This window comes from Mercenaria mercenaria, chromosome 16 (genome assembly GCF_021730395.1).
Source record: "Mercenaria mercenaria strain notata chromosome 16, MADL_Memer_1, whole genome shotgun sequence".
NCBI lineage: Eukaryota > Metazoa > Mollusca > Bivalvia > Venerida > Veneridae > Mercenaria > Mercenaria mercenaria.
Window position 1 is genome coordinate 15,812,319 of NC_069376.1, and position 24,682 is coordinate 15,837,000.

The following is a 24,682-nucleotide window of genomic DNA, read 5'->3' on the forward strand; positions in this document are numbered from 1 at the left end:
TGTAGTTTGCTTACTACTGTGCGGTTCACTAGTTCCTGTGAGGTTTATTAACTACTGTGAGATATTCTAATTACTTTGCAATTCACTAGTTGCTGTGAAGTTTGCTAATAATGTAAGGATCGCTAGCCGCTGTGAGGTTCGCTTAATACCGTGCGGTTCTTAGCTACTATATATGAAGATCACTTGCAACTGTGAGGTTCGCTAGCCACTATGAGAATCGCTAGCCGTTGTGAAGTTCGCTGACGACTACACGGTTTGCTAACTACTGTGCGGTCCGCTAGATGCTTTGATTTTCCCTAACTAATGTGCGGTTCACTAGTTGCTGTGATGTTTGCTAGCCACTGTGAGGTTTGCTAGCCGCTGTGAGGTTCGCTGACCGCTGTGAGGTTCGCTTGTCACTGTGAGGTGCGCTAGCCACTGTTAGGTTCGCTAGCCTCTGTGGGGTTAGCTAGCCGTTGTGAGGTTGGCTAGCCGCTATGAGTTTCGCTGTGAGGATCGCTAGCCGCTGTGAGGTTCGGGAGCATCTGTGAGGTTGGCTAGCCGCTGTGAGGTTCGCTGTGAGGTTCGCTGCGAGGTTCGCTGTGAGGTTCGCTAGCCGCTGTGAGGTTTGCTGGCTGCTGTGAGGTTCGCTAGCCGCTGTAAGGTTCGCTAGCCGCTGTGAGGTTCGCTAGCCGCTGTGAGGTTCGCTGTGAGGTGCGCTAGCCGCTGTGAGGTTCGCTAGCCGCTGTGAGGTTTGCTAGCCGCTGTGAGGTTCGCTAGCCACTGTGAGGTTTAATGGCCGCTGTGAGATCCGCTAGCCTCTGTGATGTTTGGTAGCCTCTGTGAGGTACGCTAGCCACTTTGAGATTTGATAGCTGCTGTGAGGGTCGCTAGCCACTGTGAGGTACGCTGACTAGTGAGCGGTTTGCAAACTACAGTGCAGTTCAGTAGTTACTGTGATGTTCGCCAATTGCTGTTCGGTTTGCTAACTACTATGCGGTTCACTGGTTCCCTACGTACTGTGAGATTCGCTAACTACTGTGTGGTTTTACTAACAACTGTGTGGCTAACTAGCCTCTGTGAGGTTCGCTAACTAGTGAGCGGTTTACAAACTACAGTGCAGTTCAGTAGTTACTGTGATGTTCGTCAATTGCTGTTGGGTTTGCTAACTACTATGCGGTTCACTGGTTCACTACGTACTGTGAGATTCGCTAACTAATGTGTGGTTTGCTAACTACTATATTTGAGGATCCCTAGTTGATGTGAGGTTCGCTAACCACTATGAAGATCGCTAGCCGCTTTGAGGTTCGCCAACTACTGTGTAGTTTGCTTACTACTGTGCGGTTCACTAGTTCCTGTGAGGTTTATTAACTACTGTGAGATATTCTAATTACTTTGCAGTTCACTAGTTGCTGTGAAGTTTGCTAACTACTGTAAAGATCGCTAGCCGCTGTGAGGTTCGCTTAATACTGTGCGGTTCTTAGCTACTATATATGAAGATCACTAGCTACTGTGAGGTTCGCTAGCCACTATGAGAATCGCTAGCCGTTGTGAAGTTCGCTGACGACTGCACGGTTTGCTAACTACTGTGCGGTCCGCTAGATGCTTTGATTTTCCCTAACTAATGTGCGGTTCACTAGTTGCTGTGATGTTTGCTAACCACTGTGCGGTTCGCTAGATGCTGTGCGGTTCGCTAGGTGCAGTGAGGTTTGCTAGCTAATGTGAGGTTCGCTAACTATTGTGCGGTTCGCTAACTAATGTGTGGTTCGCTAACTAATGTGTGGTTCGCTAACTACTGTGCAGACCGCTAACTACTGTGCGGTTTGCTAGTTGCTGTGAGGTTTGCTGGTTGCTGTGAGGTTTGCTTGTTGCTGTGGCGTTCGCTAGTCACTCTGATGTTCGCTAGCCACTGTGTGGTTCTCTAACTTCTGTGTTGTGGGCTAGCAATTGTGAGGTTTGCTAGCCACTGTGTGGTTCCCAAACAAATGCGACGTTTGCTAGCAACTGTAAGGATTGCTATTTATGAGCTATATCAATCATTTGTTATCTTTTAAACGGTAACTGATAGCCGCTTGATCTAAAAAGACAACTTTTTTAACAAAGATCTATCTTTCACTATCTGACACTACAGTTTATGAAAGAAAACGCTTTTGTGTTCCCTTCCGGGAAGTTATTTCGTTCTTGCACTAAAGCAATCATGTAATTCTGATAGAATATATCAGTATAAATTTCACAAATACTGTGATCAAAGATGAAATAATTATTTATTTCTTAAAAGCTCTAGTTTTATGTACAACAGCATTAAGTAGAATAATATATTTTTAAAACAAAGGAAGACTTGTTTTTCCAGCAAGTTTGTCAACCTATACTTTTATGTTGCGTGATCCACTTCCACCAAAACAGTGTCCAAATATTTCTTTACAAGCGGACTTGAATCGCGAATCACAGATGCTGTATATAACAGGGTTTATAGCACTATTCAAAAAGTAAGATCTCAGAAAGAATTTATACACCGCCTTGTTTGTGTCTGACATTCCGTCGACAAAATCAGTTTTCATCTGTCTTATTAGCATTAATAGAAGGTGTGGAAGAAAACTAAGAATGAACCCTAATGTGACAACGAACATAAGAAAAGCTGTTTTCCTTGCACGCGCTTGTTTAAGGAACTGTGTCCGTTTCAACGTCCCTGGGTCGGAGCTAGAGCGTACACTTGCTACTGAAGCCATTCGCAAAAAGGCGTTAGAAATCCGGTTGCTAATTGAAGATACCCGACGGAAAACGCCTTTCTGTTTCGGTAAAATTTCTTCACTTGATGTTGGCGACACATCCGCTTTAATATCTGCAGGTTCCACATTCTGGAACGATATTTCACCTTTTTTGCTGTACTTTACCTCTATATCGCCATTTTTAATTTCTTTCTGTGTTTTTTCGTCTGTTTCTGCTTCTTCCTTTGTTTTAATTCCACTGTCTTCCGAATCAGAGTTTTGGTCCTCTTTCTTTTCGTGAAAGTCATTTTCTAACTCGTCAATGTTATTCAAATTCTCTTGACTCTTTTCTTTCTCCCGGCTTTCCTGACTGAACGTATAGGACAGCTCATAATCTTTCTTGTCAGTCCACGAGTCATCGGTCTCTTGTTTCTTTTTCTTGGTGCTTCTCTTTTTCCGTATTTGTTCATTTTTGTTGTTAGCAATGTCATATTTTGCCATAGCATCAGCGTCTATTTCACCGACTACTTTTGAATCACGTGTATCTATTATTGATGACGTCATAGGTATTGACATATTCCTACCCAAAACTTCTTTCATTTTACGAGTATGCTTTCGAACTTTGTGACCTATGAAACAGTACAAAATCGACATCGCAATTATACCTGCGGTGAACATAAATCCAAAAACAAGCGCGTAAAAGAACGGAAATTTCGTATCAATCATCCCGTCTGCTGTTGAGCATTCAGTTCCGGTCATATTGTATTCTGGGATATCGAACGTATGTTTACCATAAATAAAGATGGCGGGCCATGATACCATAATTCCACAAAATAAAGCCAGTCCGCAGAGCAATTTTGCGACAGTCGTTTTGATTTGCCAGCCGAATGGTTTACACACTTTTCTGAATCTGTCGACTGCAATAAACAACAAAATGAAGGAAGAAGATATTGTCCCCAATGTGTTAAACACTCGCGAAGTTTTACATAACCACAGATGTTCAAATGTATATTGTTCAAGTATAGTAGATACCTCTAGAGGAATCGCAATGCAGCATGTCAACAAGTCTACCGCACTTAGACACAAAATGAAACATTTCGAATTTGACATTTTAAACCTTGTTCTGTACACGTGGATAACTAAAATGTTTCCAACTACTCCAATGACACACACTATCATTAGGAACACAATTGTAGGTATAAGTTTTTCAACTTCCGCATTGTTCATGGCCTCTAGCGTAGGAATATCTCCCGCAATATTCATTCCGCCGGAAGTTGTTGCTGCCGCCATTGTTGTATTTGTCATGTCTTCACGCTCAACTGCTCAAATGTTTATAAACTAAAGTTGTTCATAATTTTTGTTGGCATGTTCTGAAAAAAAAAGAGAAAAAATGCTGTCACTTCTTATTTAAATGTGCCCCTAAAATCAAAAAGTTAAAAAGATGTCTGAATGAGAACATTTTTTTCTCCATGGAATTTCATAATGAGACCCCCGCTTTGTATTTACGATTTCCTTGACCTAGATTCAAAACCACATATGTTTCGGTAAAAATATCAGTGCAATAATTTACGCACTGAATAGAGATTAACTAAACACAACTAAAACATTAAAATCACTTAACCTTTAGCCTGCTAAATTTCTAAAATTGACTGGTCCATCATTCAATTTGGACAATACCGTTTATTATTCGAAGGGGTGTTCACTGAAAATTTACTAAATTTAGTACAGCATGTCAGCTTTTAATCTACGAAAAGATATTTGAGCTCTGGATAAACACAAATCCCACAGGGGACCAAGGGTATATAGATAATTTCATCAAATCGCTCAAAATGTCATTTTTGATGTTGTCTGAGAGTGTATATGCCTCAGATGTAAGATATAATCGTATTTGAGAGCTGCAGACCTAGACATTTCAGAAATATTTTCAAAATAAATTTCGTGCAATAAATGTTGTTTCTACGGAAGCGTGAAAGGGCCATCAGACGCTAATACGTTTTAGTACGTTAAGGCTGTGGAAAGGATATACAGATTTCCTAAAATGCATTTTAGTCCAGCCATTTTTGACTCAAACGTCAGTTTTCGTATAGACGTGTTACAAAATGTCAAAAAGTCTAAAAATCACTAATTTTTAGATGAAAAAAGATTTCTCTAATAACCTTAGGACGGCCAGAACATATTTTTGCAATCTCGCCAGGCATATGTATGTTTTTGATAACACAGAAAATGACGTCACTTGACCGTCAGCTATTTCCGAAAGTAAATAAAATGAAAGTAGAAATGCTAAACTTGAAAACAAAAGCCGCATTTTGATTCGTAGATAGCCAGGAGTCACGCGCAGGGGTCACCATGTCCAAATGTATGCGCGTTGACTTCTTTTCTCTTTTTTTCTTTTTTCTTTTGCTATTGGGGAGCCAATTTTCAACATAGTAGACCATGTACGTCCGTGCAGGCTGATCTTGGTCTGCACTGGTCACAAAGGCAGAATCACTTGCCGCCAGCAGGCTAAAGGATACTTCTCCTTAAGGTGATCAGTTGCATTTTATGGACCTTTTCGCACACAAGCTGTGCTGACGAGTAATTTGACAAATCAGTTTTCTCACTTAGGGGTGATTTTTTTTTCTATTTTAACGTGTACGATGTATGTTTTATTCGCTATTTTACATAGGCCTAACAATCTTTTGAATAATCTTCACGTCATCTCCAGAATCAGAATGAGATGTTCTTACATTAAAACAGATTTAATAAGCTGCATCTGGGTTGGTGGATAGACTGATGCCAGTCAAGGTTGTGGACTGTAAATAAAATCTATAAAAATCCATGCTATGGAAGCATAAACATCAATTAAACAAAATACTATTGCAGCGTTGGTTTAATTTAATATTGATATCAGTTTTATTGTTGTTGTTTTTTTTCTTTTAATTACGCTTAACTACTTACATACAAACGCATAAAATTTACGCCTATATGATTATGTTGCAAAACAAGTGCGTTTAAGTGACTCAGACCATTTTCATACAACTACAATTCTAAAGAGCGTATCAATTAGTCATATACATCGTGTACATGTAAACATAGTCATAATCTCAGGACAAAAAAAATAATTGCCTTAATGGGGACAAGTTGAGGTTAAAGTTTACCGCAAAATTGTCATTAGTAAACAACAATCGAAAAGATGCGCTGCGGTTTATAGAAATTTAGATTATTTGGCTACAAAATTATCGTCTGATTACTAAATACTATAATGTATCTGTGTCAAGAACGATAGCGATAAAATACCTTAGCTTCCGGTCGTCGGGATAATAACGATTATCAAAGTCGACAGAGTCAATGATGATGTCATTGTTGTTTTTGTTGATGATGGTGATATGATGATTATGATGATGATGATAATGATGACGATGATGATGAAAGTAATAAACAGATAACATATTAATAATAATAATAATAATAATAATAATAATAATAAGAAGAAGAAGAAGAAGAACAACAACAACAACAACAACAACAACAACAACAACAATAACAACAGTAATAACTATTATAAATATGACAATAATAAATTAAATATATAGATGAATATAATGATGACGATAGATGATGAAAGATAATAAACAATATACAATTAATATAATATATATGAATATTTTAGAATAATATAATATAAATACATATGATTAAAAATTAATAATAAGTAAGAAGAACAACAATATACAAAACAATAACACCAAACACCAGCCAGACTACCAACGACAACAAACAGTAATAAACTATATAATAGGTACCAATAATAAATTAATATAATAATAGAAGAAATAAAGAGAATAATAATATATACGATAATTAACTACAAAACAAATAACAATGACAGATGTAAGAAAAATATAGTAGGAACATGATTATAAAAGTACTTGTAATACTTGCACTACTGTAATAATAATAATAATTATAATAATATCAAATTCATGTTTTCAACCACGACGACGATCCTTTAATTGCCGACAATGACAAAAAACGGTTATGCTATTGATGCAGATTTATTTAAATAAAGTAGCGTAAATCAACAAAGCAAAAAGAGAAAAATATTCGTGCAATAATAATAATTATTATAAACAAAGATTAAAATATTATGTAGATTTTACCTTGATATGAAATTCTAGGATTTTTTTCTTTCTTTTTAGCTTGTACACCGTTGTATATACACAATCTAGTTGCAATATGAGAAACATTTAATCAAAATTACAAAACCGCAAAGCAAACTTTATAACGCTGTATTAAAAATGGCGGAATAAGTAATTGTTCAGTCAACATATCCAGTCCCATGAATATTCGCTGGTTAAATCGTATCAAGATTGTGCAATTTGTTGCAATTACATTTTTTTTATTTCGCATCAGAGAATTTAGCGTGCAATTTCATAAACTGCTTAAAGGGATTAAAGTCTGACATCGCTGGGCGTTCTCAATGTTAGAGGAATAAAAAAAACACGATTCTCACGATTTTATCTTTCTGTAACATGCTTTAGAAACGTAAATAAAAAGGGTCTTACGTTAGGAGAAATTTACAGGCATCAGGGAAACTGTATATGTCTCATGAATAGACTTAACAGATTTTTCACAGATTTTATTTAATACAGTCACAAGCAGTAGTCTTAAAGAGCCGTATGGCGGCTGTAAAAGGTCTCCTTGTACTTAGATCGTTTGGGATAATGGTGTACATTGGGCGTGAGGGGTGTTGCAAATTTTATTATCTCTCATGAACAGACTCAGTCAAACTGAATTTGATGTAATTTTGCTTTGTTGTATTCTGTTTCCAATTGATCTTTTCTCAAACTGAGTCTGCTATTACTATTTATATTGATGTTGTCTATTCTTCAAAAGGTTCTGTTTGTAGATTTAATAATAACTGCTTGAGTTCATAGCCTCCCATAGGACGAAGATTTCAAGTTAATAAGGGCTCATAATATCTTTGTTTTAAATGTAGCAGATGAAAACGAAATGTATTAACTTCACGTTAAATCCTGTTAGCAATAATTGTTTTCTCTGATATTTGCCAAAGGTTTAAATATTTATGAAAACAGTAGCAGGTTTTATTGAATGTTTTGGTTTTTATTACCTCCCTTTTCGGCTCTAACTGTGACAGTTCATGAGCAGCTAGCGCTTTTCTAATCGTGTAATTACCTCCCTTTACGGCACGAAATGTAACAGTTCATGAACAGCTAGCGCTTTTCTAATCGTGTAATTACCTCCCTTTACGGCACGAAATGTAACAGTTCCTGAGCAGCTAGCGCTTTTCTAATAATGTAATTACCTCCCTTTAGGGCACGAAATGTAACAGTTCATGAGCAGCAAGCGTTTTTTTCTAACCGTGTATTTATGCATAACATCTGTTTGAACAACTGTTTCATCTGTTTTAACATAAAATGGAACTTTAATGACTTTATGAACTAACTCATACTGCAGTCGATCTTTGATTTGTGATACGTGCTTGATTCTTGAAAATCCCCGCCCCGTATCGTGAAATCAAATTGTCTGTTGAGAATATAAATGAAACTTACATATGTATGCTGGACAAAAGTTTCGCGCCATAATCCAAAGTGCAGTATAATATTTTATCCATGCACTGTACCTTGCAGCAAAATATTTTATCCATACATAATATAACAAGCTTCATTAATACGAAATTACATAATGACAAATGTGATGTACGAAAGAGATAATATTCAAATTTATTCACGTTCATGTAATTTTGAATGATTTAGCGAAGCTCTTTATATGTAATAAACAGCGTGAAATGAGAACAATTTCTCATGTCAAATGTCTGATGCATTCTACGATATTCTAGTACATAAAGCTCTCAATATTAACGCTATCAAGACAAAGGAGTCTTATTGTAACATGTCACTGAGTTACTTGCAGTAAATAACTGACCAGGAAAACTGGATAAAAACTGCTGAAAAACGGCTTTTTACACACAAAAACTTATGGTTATCTATGCTAATTTCCTTAGGAATATTTAAACAATAAAATGATGAAAAATGAATATCTGAAAATTAATATTCATAAGTTATATTATTTATTATTTGCACACGAAGAATTCGTCTTTAAGAGTTGGTTTATTGTATCAATAAGGTACGTTATATTACTATGACACCGAATTAAATTAATTAACAAATGACCTACAAATGTTCCTAGACATAAATGTTTGCTCTTGCACAGTCGCTAAAATTGACTAAGGCTTACCTGTTCGCGGTTACACAATTTTCTCATAAATGTGCATGCATTTAAAAGTATGTTGTTAACATCAGCTAAAATTCAAACCGAAAATACCGAATTTCACGAAATTCTTAACATACATCTTGCGCACATATAGCCTTTATTTGTGATGCTTTTATGCCCTTTTAATATCACTACGGTTGACAGTACACACAATACTCCCTCATGCAAAAGTATGCTCCCCACACGGTAATTCATAACTAGGACATTAATTACTTGTATTTTAGATAATATCTTTAGATAAGAAAGAGGTGCGTTTTCTTACGGTTAAAACAGGTCAGCTTTGGATATTGAGGAAAATTTAACACTTAAATCATATCATTCAAACTTAAATCAAATCTTTGAAGACAAACAAACTCATGTTTTTGTCTCTGTTGGGAGTCTTAAAGATTATTTTCCGTTTACTGTTGCAAACTTTGAAAAGCTCGAGTTAGAAATACAGTGATACGGAAACCTTAAGTATGAGAAGTAAACAAAAACCTACTGCCAGAAACAAAATAACATAATATGAAAAAAAAAAAACAACAAAACAAACTGTCAGACCTTAAAGGTTGTTCATCAGAGTTTAGTCAAGCGATGAATTTGTTAGAAACTTTTTGAAACTGACCATCTGAGCGCTGATATTTTTACCGGAAGTATTTTAGAAAATTGATTTTTCGTATCCTGATTGCCACACCAAGATAGGGTTATTTTAGCATAAATGTTTATTACATATTAAATAAATATACTTTGCTTAATGAAAGTTTTGGAGGGTAATTATAAATTTCATAAAAAAGTAATAAAATATGAGCCGCACCATAAGAAAACCAACATAGTGGCTTTGCGACCAATATGGATCCATCCGCGCAATCTGGTCAGGATCCATGCTGTTCGCTTTCAAAGCCTATTGCAATCAGAGAAACTGTTAGCGAACAGCTTGGATCCTGGCCAGACTGATCGCAAAAAAATTATGTTGGTTTTCTCATGGCGCGGCTCATATACTTTTCTTGTAGGGGTTTTAATCTATGTAATGGGTGTTTTTGTTCCTTGAATTAATGTCTAACAGAATATACAGAAACTAGAAATTAAAACCAACTGCTACCAGAAAATCAAGTAAAATAGCGTGGTTAATGTACATGAAATATCCTGAGAAATCAAAAACAAAATGTTTTGACAATTACGTGAAAGCGAAACTAAGTTTTCTGAGATTTCATATAAAACATCCTGAGAATTTAAAATAAAATATGAAAACGCTAGGAATGTCATGAGATTTGGAAGATAAATGGAGTTAAGTTAGGACCAACGGTGTATCGTTATCTTTCCCCTTTGGATTGGTAATACTGATTTTACGATTACGCATGCAAACTTGTGCGATGACATTTTAGGAGGCAAATGATTTTGCCTTTGCGAGCATTGCAGACCAAGATCAGCATGCAGTCTGAATATGGTCTGCACTGTTTACTATTTACTCAGCAAATTTTCAGTGAACACCCTTACGAATAATAAATAGGACTGCCCAAATGGAACGACAAACCAGTCCATTTTAGAAATTTAGCAGGGTAAAGGTTAACACGATGCGATGGCTTAATAAAAAAGAATTGAAGGCACAACAATACGTCACGACAATACGATGTCATCGTGTTTTCACCTCCCAAAGACGTAAAATCAACATTGCGTCGAAGGATCTGTGGAACAAGTATCTTTATCGCGTTGTCGCCTCATGACTAGTATTACGTAACCTTGATAAAGCTTTCTGATAATGACGTCAACTGACCCCATTGTATCTGTACGACTCAGAGTTCGAAATTTAATTCATTTTAAACTGAAATGGTAAGAATAGTAAAAGATATTCTGTTGGAACTGATGCTAGTAGTCGATTTCCTGTGCTTTTTCTTCTCTTATCTGTCTTAGAAACTAATGTTCTCCAAGCTTACAGAGTATGGAAAGAAATCTTAACGGCAGATAAAATAAAAAAAAAAATTAAAAAAAAAAAAAACGATTCTAAATCCTTAATACATAGTATACATGTGTACTGTACTATCGTTAAAATCTGGAAGTATTTTTTTAACCACCGACTGTTACTTCATGACATTTAACTAAGAATGTAGCTCCACCTACGCAATTGATTTGTATATCTAGTAAAGATAAATACTAATTGTAAGGATTTCCTACATTTGAGGTACTTATCTAAAGATAAAAAAAGATAAAATATTTGAGTGAAAACGGAAGTTTAACAAGCAAATTCGATGAATTGGTATCCCCCGCCGAAAGGGTTTGTGGTGAGGAATGGCAAAAATATATATCCGGCAAAAAGTGAAAGGATGTTAATAAGAAGCAAATAATTTCATTAGTCAAAATCAATTTACAGAAACAATGTTTTATAAAGGAGTATTAATAAAGTATGTACTTTAATCTCACTAAAATTCAATTTAGAATTTCGGAAATGCTTACTATAAGCTTGCATTTAGCAATTTAATGATTAATGAATTATGCCTTTTAATTATCTGGGACAGTAATATTCTCTCGAGTGGTCTCCACACGGTTTTGACTGGGATTAATTACTTGTTTTAGATAAATCGGGTAAGAAGATCTTTTGACATTGGTAAGGTCAGTTTGGATTGAGGAAAATTTAACATTTAATTAACATTAGACTTTAAATCAAATCATGAAGGCAACAATATGTTTTTGTCTTGTTGATCTTAGTTTTTAGTTATGTGACTTTGGGAGTGAAACGTGTACGGAACCGAGAAAAGAAACAAAAACACTGTCGAATATAAATATATATGAAAATAAACAAAAAAAAAAAAGGTCAGACTTAAAGGTTGTTAAGTTGTGACGATGGGGATGAGAAATGAGGACTGACCCATGTGGGCTGATGTGTGAGAATGACGGGTATTGTAAAACTTGATTGTGATTGCAACAAAAATCATAAAATATAAATGAAAATAAAATAACTTTGCTTTAATTTTGGGGGGTGATAGTATTCGGATAAAAAGTATATATGAGCCGGCACTTAGAACCAACAAGTGGCTTGCGACCAATATGGATCATCGCGCAATCTGTCAGGATCAATGCTTCGTTTCAAAATATTGAATCAAGAAATGTTAGGAAATTTCTGCCAACTGATCGCAAAATATTATGTTTTTACTATTGCGGGATTTTTTTTAGGTTTAATTGTAATGGGATATCCTGAAAGTTACAAAGAATCTACAAAACTGTCTGTGCAGAAATTTATAAGTGTTAATTTTCTTAAAACGTTCATTAGAATTATAACAAATGTACGAATCAGTAAAATTGCGTATTATGTACATGAATATCTGAGATCAAAACTAAAATTTTTGCAATACTGAGCGAATACTTTTCTGAAATTTCTTAAAATCTGAGGCCAATTAAAATCATATGGAAACAGTTAGGAATGTCATAGTTTGGAAAAAATTAAAAGTAGGACAGGTGTTTTTTCTTTCTTTGGAGGGTACTGATTTTCGGTTACGGCGGGGGGGCATTAGGGGAATGTTTTTGCGATGCACAAGGTCAGAGCGTGAATTGGCTGCACTGTTTTATTTACTCACAATTTTCAGTGATTACAATTAAATGTCATGCAAAGAACGACAAAAATTTATGAAATTTACATAATGGTTAAACGATTGCGATGTCAAATAAAGTAATTTGAACAAAAATTCAAAGGGCATTTTTCCCTCCCTAATTACAAAATAAATTCTCGAAGGAATTGTGTGTACTTAACGCTTATGTGCTCTGAAATTCGTAATTATAAAGTTTCTATATCTAAGACCATTGTATCAAGTTATGTTATGTTAGAAATTTGTCCATTATTTAATGTAAATGAAGATAGTAAAGTACTTAAACTGATGCTAGTGGCCGATTACCTGTGCTTTTTCTTGTTTATCTGTCTTGAAACTTATGTTCCCAAGAAAATCATTACGTTGAAAAACGATCATGAATTTATAAATAAATATTCTTACGACACATTATCCTGAATTGTTTACCACGACGTTACCAGGACGTTAAAAGGAATGAGCTACTGACGCAGAGACAGTAAAGAACGAAGGGAAGTATCTACTGGACAAAAAAAAACGAAAATATATTGACTGTCGGGAGTTTTAATAAGCTAAATTATATGAAGTTTTTATTGGTATGTATGTATGTATGGATGGATGAATGGACATATGGATGGATGGGTGGGTGAATGGATGTAGGTAGGCAGGTACGTACGTACGTACATCATTTGCTCATTACTGTTTCTAGAATACCCGTCATTTCTGTACGTTTTTGGGCACATATTTCAGTATGAGCTTTTTTTGTTGCAAAACGACGAAATAGTTCGGTAGTAACACAAAAAAATCAGTAGCAAAAATCCATGATTCATACAGTTATACATGTAATAAAATATTGACGGTGACAAATTACTGATCTGACCGGTTAATTGATGCGTCTTGTTAAATACCTTGTTTTTATTGTTGTTTCTTGTCAATAACTCCTATACAATTTTATATTACAGAAACTGAAAAGATAGCCCATTGCAACATGATGTAATTTATAAGAAAATCAAGGAAAGAGCAAAGATGTTTACAGCTAGGGCACGACGAATGGGTATGAGGGACACGAATGGGGATTAAGGTCGTCGCGCCTTTTTATTCTTTAGCTTAAAGAATATTTCTAATTGTACTTGAGTCCACCTGTGTACTACACAATGTTCCTAGATGATTGCTGGCATATAATTTAAACACAACGCCTTACTTAAGTGGCAGTCCATATTGGCATTAGGGTGTATTAATACAGTGCCAATATAGGTTTTTGGAGTATTAATACTTATCTAAGGCGCGTTATAGCTGATAATGAGTTGTTTAACACTTACCCTGCTCAATTTTTATTATGAACTTGGCCATCTTTCAATTTGGACAGTACCATTAACAGTCAAAAGGGATGCTTACTAAAAAGATATTGACTCATTGGCGAACAGTGATGATCATGATCAGACTTCACGGATGTGCAGGCTGATCATGATTTTTACTGGTTGCAAAGACAGAATCAATCGTGTCCAGCATAGTAAAGGGTAATATATTAATTAGTGCACGTTCTCAGTTATTGGCACGGCATGCAGCGATTATTGGCACGGCCAACCACGTGCCAAAATAACCAGCTATTGTGCACGTTTCCTGTTATAAATACGCGTTACCTGTGCATCTTTGTTACTATTTATACGTTATACTGACGACTGATCTTTGTTGGGTTTAATGTCACACCGACACAATTATAGAACATATGGCAACCTAATAGCTTTTCAAAATTGAGGAAGACCGTAGGTGCCCCTCCGGGCATTATTTCATCACGGGCGGACACCTTGGTAGAACCACCGACATTCCGTAAACCAGTGAAGACTTCTACGCCTCGAGTGGGGCTCGAACCCACATCGGTCAGGGTCAAGTGATATGAAGTCAGATACCATAACCACTCGCCCACTCGGATCTACCAAGTATGCAAACTTTCCGCTTAAAGCTTAATCTAGCAAAATGTTTTTGCTGCGAAATCTTAAAAGCATTTACAAGCGTTTCCGGCTTCTTAAACTGAAAAAAAAATCTGATATCATAGAAAAACTGCATTGCCGGGACAAAAATACTATCCAAATTTTGCATTTGACATTAATGCTAGAAATGAACTGACCTAAAATTAGACACAGAGACATAAAACAGTAACAAATAAATCAAACATGGTACACTTGTAAACACATCAACAAAAACAACACCGCCATGCTAAAAATGGTATATTATCCTCGGGATATTTTGACAGACGGACAATTGTTAAAGTATTAATGACAGGCCATACAAGCTGGACATACATATTTGTTTTGACCAAAGTGACACTTATTGTTCGTATATGATCTTTTGTGTACAATGTCCATCACGAGATACCATCTTTTATCATAAACGATTGATTTTTATGGTGATTTTGTAATTTATTCTCGGTCTTTTGGGTGACTGGGAAAAAAAACTTCGACGAGTGAAGTTTTATATATATTTTTACAGAAACGGAGGCTATTGCTTAAGACAGATCTGACATAAATTCCAATAGATCTGACATAAATTCCAACAGATCTGACATAAATTCCAACAGATCTGACATAAATTCCAATAGATCTGACGTAAAGTCCACAGGTAAAAATAGATATGTTCATGCAATATGTATGGTGATTTAAGCATGACAATGCAGTCTTGATAAATATAGCAGATTGTCGATTCAAGATCATAAAAAGAGTAATATATAACTTCACACGGACTTACACCCAAATGTGAAGTATGGTCGAAGACACACTGATTATGAAAATACATTAAAATTACAGATTTTTTTTATTAAAAAATAACTAATGTTTGTTTGTTTTGGGTTTAACGCCGTTATTCAACAGTATTTCAGTCATGTAACGGCGGGCAGTTAACCTAACCAGTGTTCCTGGATTCTGTACCAGTACAAACCTGTTCTCCGCAAGTAACTGCCAACTTCCCCACATGAATGATCAGAGGTGGAAGACGAATGATTTCAGACACAATGTCTTTCATCAAATCGTCACGGAGAACATACGCCCCGCCCGGGGATCGAACTCGCGACCCCGCGATCCGTAGACCAACGCTCTCCCTACTGAGCTAAGCGGGCGGGCTAAAAAAAAAAAAAAAAAAAAAAAAAAAAAAAAAAAAAAAAAAAAAAAAAAAAAAACTAATAATTTAATTACACCAAATCTAATCATGAGAGCTGTTTTTAAGATGTAACTTAAGAGCAAACAAACAAAAGTATTTTCAAAATTATCAGAACATCGAAAAGAATCCAGGGGCATTCCAGTTTTAAATCCTAGAATAAATATCTAATATCTGACATACAGATATTAAGAGTTTATCTTAACATATTTCTATGGAATTATGTCCTTTTAACACTGTCAAATTTTGTAATTTCTTGTATAAACGATCAAATAATTAAATCAGTTAAAAAGCCATATTTTGAAATTTTGTCATTAAATAATTATAGTTTACGAACATGTTTTTTTTTGTAATTACATGTACATTTGCGAAATATAATTTGATTTATGATTTCTTGATATAAATAGATCAAACCACAACGTCAAATTAATCTGTAGCTTTCAAATGAGCCGCGCCAGGAGAAAACCAACATAGTGTGTTTGCGATCAGCACGGATCCAGACCAGCCTGCGCGTCCATGCTGTTCGCTAAAGGTTTCTCTAATTGCAATAGGCTTTGAAAGCGAACAGCATGGATCCTGACCAGACTGCGCGGATTCGCTGGCTGGTCTGGATCCATGCTGGTCGCAAACGCACTATGTTGGTTTTCCCATGGCGCGGCTCAAATTATAAAATCTGATCTTAAAATATTAATATTGCCTTCGGGGAAATGATGGGTCAATATTTTGATATTGGTGAATAAAATACAAAAGATACATTGCCGAAAGATCACTTGACGAATACCTAACTTTACCATTCAATGTAACAAATAAAATGATTTCAAGCCTTTTTAAATTGAAGTCAATCATCATAAACTGAAAATACAGATCAGATTTTGACTTGCAAATAAATTCAAATCGATACCTTACTGAATAAAAAAAATCGACTTTCGTTTATACTCATTTATTTTAGCTCGACTGTGATGTAAGGTTCAAGCTTATTTGAACCACTATCGAGTCCGCTTCCTGGAAAAGCCAGTACTGGTGTCATGACGTCAGTGGGGCTCGAAACCACGACCCCCGGGTTGAGTGGCCTCCACCTTAAAATTAAAATTTAAACCACCGTTCCCCTTGAAGAATAGTGATCACTTGCGTACCACACACTTAATATAAACAAAATAAAAATTGATACCTTTTTAACTGTTGTTGATTATCAAAATAGAAAAAGTACATATCCACTCTTAACTGTTGTATATCCCTTAACGTTTATTCAACTTCTCTATCACCGTACACTATGAATCTTTTTTCGGCAGTATAAACACTACAAGTAGCAACATGTGTGTGTTATGACATTTAGAGCGTGGCGCGTGATCACTTGTTAAGCCATGTATATCTTGCATATATTTTCAAATCGACAATATACAACAGTGCGATGCAAATATACTTGTAAATAAAATAAAAATAGCTTTCCGTGCTATTTAGTGAAATTTGAGTCGATTCAATGATTTTTATTGACGTATTTTGACTTGAGACTTTAAAAATATCCGGGTTTAAAGCATTTTTATTTTTCTTCTCAAATTAAAACCAACCTATTTTTATATAAAGGCGTTTATTGCTTTTTCCACTATAAGCAAATGTTTATGTTACTTCGTACTATTAATATACTCGTTACATCATTATTGTTCAGTGAAGGTGAAAAATCTGTCATGTTTGAATATCAAATAAAAACATAATTACTGTTGCGATTTCACGTTTTTGTTAAAGTTCTTTCTATTGCTTCTCGAGTTAGTGTAACAAAATAATACAGAAATTATTTTTTTTAAGATTGATAAAAATACGTTAAAGGGAAGCGGTGGTCTAGTGGTTATGGTATGTTTCATTTAACATGGGGATCCTGGGTTCGAGCTCCACTGAGTTACGACCACCCATTCTCATAAGTACTGTTTTTTTCAGAGTGGTTCAAATAAGCTTGAAGTCGCGCGAAATACGTTTAAACCTATGTTATATTCATAAACTCGCGAGAAAAATATGTTGGGTTAAATGCAATACTAATTTTAATTTTTGGCAAATGAACCAACCGACTGGCGCACAAGGGAATTACTTTGGGCAAGCAGTCCAGAGGTTGCAAGCTTGAGACTTGTGACGCAAAAAAACTTTTTCAGACTGGTCATTTTTCCAAGACGTGACGTTCATACACAGCATTAGTTTTATATTGCTATAGTGATGAATGTTATTACATGCGGAAAACAAGATACAATGTAATACTGCACATAATCTTTGTCAAAAGTCGATTGATCTCCGCAATACAGGACGAGCACCTTTGAAAAAAAAGGATGTTGAATCAGACATAAACAAACACAGATGACAATGGTAACAAGCAACAAAAATGTCATTGGCTACCATGTGATACTATTTTTTTACAATTCAATCACCGCTTTACAGCGAACAATTCGGTCAACAATCAGTCATTAAATGCTTTGTTATTTTTACGAAAACAAATGTAACTGACTCAAGGGGGTTCAAAAGATAATTCAGTTAATGTTGTCATAAAACCGTGAACCGTAACCACAGACATACACCTTCATCTTTAATAGACACCACAATACCACATGTAAGTTCATGAAAATGCTCTTATAATTTTATAGGTATAATAGTGTAAATACATGAACAAATTTAGAACGAGTTCAGTTATTGTAATTTAAATTATAATACTACGACAGTATTACATGTAAAAAGAAATAATACATACATATAATCTACTAACGTCACTATTGCATGTACAGTCAAAATATACGCCGTTATTGTTTTGATTTTATGTTACACTTAAGACTTGTACGACAATAACAGTAAAAAAGAGAGAAATTGATGCTATGATAGACCATTATGTTATGGACAGAAAACATGAGAATTTAGTTGTTTTACTATTTTTTTGTAAAAATGAAAAGCTTTTGTAGAACTTTGCTAGAAATTATAAACATGTACAGTGCAACCTCTGTACAGCAACACCCTTTGGGTATTTAGTATAACCTGATATTAAAATTTCAAACTCAAACTCAGCTAAGACCGAAAAATGTTTTGTGAACAGAAGGTCAGTGCCTTCGGGTTAAGCATTAAATTTTGACACTGTTTGAACACATTTTTTCTCAAACTCCATAATTATTTCTCATCGCGGCTCATGTATCCTTCTGGGATCCAGTGTGATTGAAAGATATTTCGCTGTTTTATCTTATTTTTATCACTTTGCATTTTGCAAATTAGTTGCTCGACAGTACTGCATAAGAAAGCACAAACTTTTATAAATGAGCCGCGCCATGAGAAAACCAACATAGTGGGTTTGCGACCAGCATGGATCCAGACCAGCCTGCGCATCCGCGCAGTCTGGTCAGGATCCATGCTGTTCGCTAACAGTTTCTCTAAGTCCAATAGACTTTGAAAGCGAACAGCATGGATCCTGACCGGACTGCGCGGATTCATGCTGGTCGCAAACCCGCTATGTTGGTTTTCTCATGGCACGGCTCAAATAAAAGCACAATCTCCGCCATATCATAAATTCTGTAATAAGATCCTTAAGAAGCATAAAATGTAACCAAGAATGACAGCAGAATATGTTTGACTGAATCTGGTTACGAGGGCTAATGAAATGTGCAACACCTCTCACCCCACCTAGCACCGGCTTAAGCGGAACTCTATTACACATATGTTGAATGGAATCCAAGACATGAGAATCAATAGCTGATATATACATTATTTTTCAGATTTTTTCCTCTCATTTATCATATGTTGTGTTCAACGCCACACCGAAACAGTTCAGGCCACTTATGGAGAGTTTTTAAACTGTTGGTGGAGGAAGACCCGAGGTGACCCCCACCCCACCCCCCGACCTCCCTGCAAAGGCGGTCGCCTGGGTAAATACAGTGACGTTTCGTTGGTTTGCCGGATGGCTTCCTCACATGAAATAATTCTACACCTCAAGTGAGCTTCAAACTCACAGTGGTGAGGGGGAAGTGACTCAACCTTAACCACCCGACCACAGGGACCCTTTGAGATTGTTTATCAAAGTTAAAGAAATATGCAACACCTTCACGACCTTCTCCTCGTTTAAATGGGTCAACAGTGTTATTGTACTTATAAAATAGACTTGCCCGGTTAATAGGTTGGTCAGGGTTACAGATATGCGACATATATTGTATTTTGTCATTATTTTTGAGCATTGATCCACTTCAGTTTCGAACCGCCAATGCTTACAAACACATTTGTGTATATTACGAGGAGTGCACCAACTTTGTACAGTAAGCGGTGCTCTGTTATACAGATGACATAACAACATTGAACTGTTATAAAGATTTCTACATATGTTATCATTACATGGCTTTATAAATAGCCGGTCCATATTATTTGTTTTATGCTCGGTCTACAAAACATTTGCTGGGCATAAGTCAATACTTGAAAAACATCGTTTGACATGCCATGTGATTAGAAATGACTAAACGACAGTTTACTTAGTTACTTTTGTTTATGTTTTTAAGTATTTTATATCTAACGTCTTGTCGTTTAAACTATTGACCGGCGAGCCAATTAATAAGTGCTTCAATAGTTTGTCTTTAACCTTTCGTCTGCTGGCGGCAATTATTCTGCCTTTGCGACCAGTGCAGATCAAGATCAGCCTGCACATCCGTGCAGTCTAATCATGATCTGCACTGTTCGCAATTCAGTTAGTAAATTTTCAGTGAACACCCCTTCAAAAATAAATGGTATTGCCTAAATTGAATGACGGACCAGTCCAATGTAGAAATATAGCAGGCTAAATGTTAATATAGCCCAGTAGACATGAGTTGAATTTAGATGGTATAATAGCACAGCAGACATTATGGACCGGCGTTTTATATTTTACTGAAAATCATAAGGTGGACTTTGTTACTGGATTATTAGAAAACACTTACAACAAAGAATCCAGTCATTTTTCCGTACATTAGGACTATGTAACTTGGCCTCTGTTGTCTATATGGACCACAGTTTGCCCTCAAGTACTTAAAAGATACACTTGAATGGGAAAAAAAGGACTAATTGGTCGCTTTAAGTGTGTGAAGTGCTCTTGTTTAGGAGACGGAAGATCTTATATACAATGGGCGCTATTTTACTATTTCAAGACTGCAACAGACACATTTTAGATTTAGCTGACAAAAAAGCAAGCGATAATTAAATAAGCCAGATAAGCTAAATTTATCATGAATGAAGTCACTGTGCGCTGATAAACAATTATAAAATTTAATATAACGTTTTCATCTGTTTTACTGTTGTTGTTTGTTTTACAATTATTCAAATTATTTAATGATTTGTCCAAAGTTTAGTCCCTCCCCCACTTAATAAATTGTCCAAAGTTAAGCCCCCAACTCCTTCCCAAGAAAAAAAGGGTTAAACCCAGCTCCTGTGATTATCTAGTAAAACTGTACCCCTTTAATGTCGTATGCAGAACGGCCAGTTCAGTTTATGTCCCTTTAACAATCCCCATTTACCACATCATATTCTATGAGAAACAGATGTTTTGTTGAGCATAATTTTTTTTTGTGAAACTGATTCATGCCAAGATAACACAACATTTGAATACTTTAACATTCATGCTCAAAGATATGATAATATCACTGTTACGCAAGGCAGTCAATTTATGATAGTCTAATGTGGATTAATATATGCAATGATATTGTTAAATAAGATAAAAGCACAATTTGGGACTATTTTCTTTAATATGTTCCGGAAGCTCGGTAAGTGGACAAATAACCGCCTCATCCTCTATTCACATTTTGACATTTGTTCACACAAAAAAAAACATGGTTCAAGTGCATCTTTTCTCATCGGTGCTCTAGGCCAGGCTATATAAAGCTAGAATCCTGTCAGTGAATCAACTGGTAGCTTTCTGCTACCCCGATACAAAATTGTTATGAATGTATCACTTACCAAACATAAAACATTGTCATATAAATTTAGAAAGAACTACTTAAATACTAAAGTTTGCCGGAAACAAATCTGGTATAATAATTTTGACGTCACAGAATCCTCCGCTGGTTAGGGAAATCAGCATGATTTACTTTTACTTATTTAGGTAGGAAACACTATCACACTGAATAACATTAACCGTTCCGTTCTTAAAATACAAAAAATATCGCTGACCTCAAAGCTGAACTAAAACGAGGCAGATGGACTTACTCGTGCGTGACGCACTGAAACTCTACCCGGAAATATTTACTATTGGACTTACTCGTGCGTGACGCACTGAAACTCTACCCCTAAATATTTACTGATGGACTTACTCGTGCGTGACTATCTTTATTTCAACATAGTATCATTTTCGTTATTGTTTATTTCAAATCAATTTTTACGTTCAATGGCTAGTTTATTTTATTTAATTGGACTTTTTGTCAGTACTCGCTCATTGCTATTAAAGAAAGAGTGGGGTAAATTTAACCCATTCCGTGTTTCACAAACAGGCCGGGACTATTCATAATTACTACAATCTATCATCCTCTGAGCACAAAGAAACTCTTATTTAGCATTGATACTTTTACAGAATCCCAGAACGAAATATTATTCCAAGAAATACAAACTTTATTAGCTTATATAAGGAGAGCAAAAGATCCAAGTAACAAAAACTCACAATTAATGTAACTGTAGCAAAAACTGAGGGCGAAGTTGTCAGAACTATAGACAACTGAACAATGGTATAACATCCATAATATCAACCTTTTTCCCGTATTTTTGATAGCATTTTATTAGATTTCTAACCAAATAATTGATTAACTTCTTTTCAATGCATACTTTTCAAAACCTTTAATTGTTAAAATCTTGAAATTGTACAACCAGCCACGAAACCATCACACATTGCATTTTAGTTACTTATAAGATGTCTGTTCTTGGGAGGGCCCTAGAAAATGTCGGAATAATTTTTGGCCCATCCCATCAGTAAAAGTAAAGTATTTATTTATTTATTATAGTGTCACCTCTATTGAAAGGGCCAGCCAAGTTGCCTTATGAGACACCTACATAAATTGAACAGCACCTACATAAATTGAACAGCATTGCTTCCCGATTCCTATTTTATGTAATGCCATGCACCAGGTAGGTAGGTAGGTAGGCAGTCGGTGACTAGTATGAACAAGCTGGCGGTTCACCAACCAATCTCTCTTCAATAACAAGACTCGCCTCTGACAGGAGTCGAACATTCGACCTCCCGATTGCGGGGCAGGTGCCTTATCCAATAGGCCACCGCAGTATGTATTTGATTGAATGCTTGTATAAATGTGATGTATATATGTGTGAATGTTTACATATATCTACAATAAAATATGATTAAACTAAACCCGTGTTTCGAACTTGCAGTTTCAGGATGAGGCGTCCGGTGCTCAGTTCCAGACTCATTGTGCCGTACTTTGATTGGCTAAAACGTGTAGAGAAACGCGCAAGAGCGATTTAAGACGAATTCCACAAAAAGACAACAACATTCTATTGAATGTACCTTATTCATATGCTATACTATCTATAAAACAATTATAATTATACAAACAAATTATTTAAATACTGTCGCCTCGGCCTTCGAATACTGAATCATTAGATGAACAACAACAACCACAGCAACAACAACACCACCACCACCACCACCAACAACAACAACAACAACACCAACACAACACCAATAATAACAAAAATCAGTAAAGAATGAAAAAACAAAAAATATATTTATTGTACTTATTTATCCAAGGTCTATTGTAAAATGTATGAATAATATCATCAAAGAAATAAATGGTCAAGTCATACCTCGAATCATCAGCTGTCCATAGCGCAAAATGATCGTGCCGTTTCTGCCGAATTTTCAAAAAAAACAAAACAAAACAACAACGTCATTTAGCTTGGAAAGAACTTTCAAATTTATTGCTTCATCGCTTCCTCATTCTCGCCATTGTTAAGTTAATTATACATGAAATGTCATAAGTTATTAAAGCAATTATTTCTTAGAGAAAGTATGAATAATGTTCATTTGACTAATTGAAATAATTCGTAATGTACGATTTATTAAGTGGTTTTAGTGTTTTAAACGCAGTGCACTGTGTGAAAAACTTCATGTTCTGTCTAATTCTCTCCCAGTAATATGCATGCAGTATATAACGACACAATTCTAAAAACTTACTTCTAATATGAGAAATTCACTGGTTTTAAGTGATCCGGCTTGAGCGTAACCGTCTACGCGGTAACAACATTCTGCCAAGATCCTTCCTTTCATGATTTGTTGTCTTACTTCTGGGTCATCGAGTCCAATTACTTTTATTTCATATAATAGAATTATATCCTTCTTGAGATACATGCTTAGATAGGATTTATCAGGATGTTGGTTATGCATATTACAGTTATTGACTCTTATGCGATCGAGTATGATGTGATATTATGCAGAAGAAGGCAATATTGACTAAGTCGACATTTGATCTTTTATTTTATTTTATGCTTATTGGTGAAATACTGGAAAATAGCAGTGAGATATAAATCGATATCACTCACAGTGCCGAACTTCTTTTTTTCCAGATAAATTATCTCCCTTGAAATATATTCTTTAATTACCTCCCTTCGCTGCCTTTAAAATTACTGGATTATACTACTACTCAAGCCATACAGTGATACATGAGTCATGAACTGCTAGACAATCCTATATAGAAGAGGCTAGCTATAATTAAATCTGCAAAAGAAATAATGTTACCTAAATGTCAGCATGGTTGCTTGGCCTTGCCATTCATGTATCTATGTGTATTTCCTCTACCTTTTTTTCCATTGGTTCACTATCGTGTGGTAGATTTTACTGGCGACAGCACATTTAGTTGGTTGTTGTCTTAGTTAATTATCACAAGACATCAACTCAACCTTACGTAATATGCCAGCATTTTCGTCGAAGTACTTTCCCACTCCAACTCCAAGCCAAGCCTGTTGTGTTCCAACTTCCATCCATTTTGTTATGCTATGCAGCTCCTAGATCAATATGTCCTAGCTATTTCTATTGAATCCATGATGATATTTTATTCTGCAGCTTGATTTTCC

General features: G+C 35.6%; 1 protein-coding gene across 3 annotated transcripts; it reads right to left on the bottom strand.

The window, feature by feature from the left end:
* Positions 1–2,224: 2,224 nt before the first annotated feature.
* Positions 2,225–23,572, bottom strand: LOC123540334 (muscarinic acetylcholine receptor M3-like). 3 transcript variants are annotated; one of them, XM_053526189.1, is made up of 2 exons: positions 23,417–23,572; positions 2,225–4,054 (listed from the first exon to the last, which is right to left on the bottom strand). In XM_053526189.1, the coding sequence occupies exon 2, from the start codon at positions 3,987–3,989 to the stop codon at positions 2,343–2,345; it is 1,647 nt and encodes a 548-aa protein (XP_053382164.1). In that variant the 5' UTR covers positions 3,990–4,054; positions 23,417–23,572; the 3' UTR covers positions 2,225–2,342. The 3 variants fall into 3 exon arrangements, with proteins under 3 accessions (XP_053382164.1, XP_053382163.1, XP_053382165.1); XM_053526188.1 differs by lacking the exon at positions 23,417–23,572 and adding an exon at positions 16,803–17,019; XM_053526190.1 differs by lacking the exon at positions 23,417–23,572 and adding an exon at positions 6,824–6,976.
* Between the last annotated feature and the right edge of the window lie 1,110 nt (positions 23,573–24,682).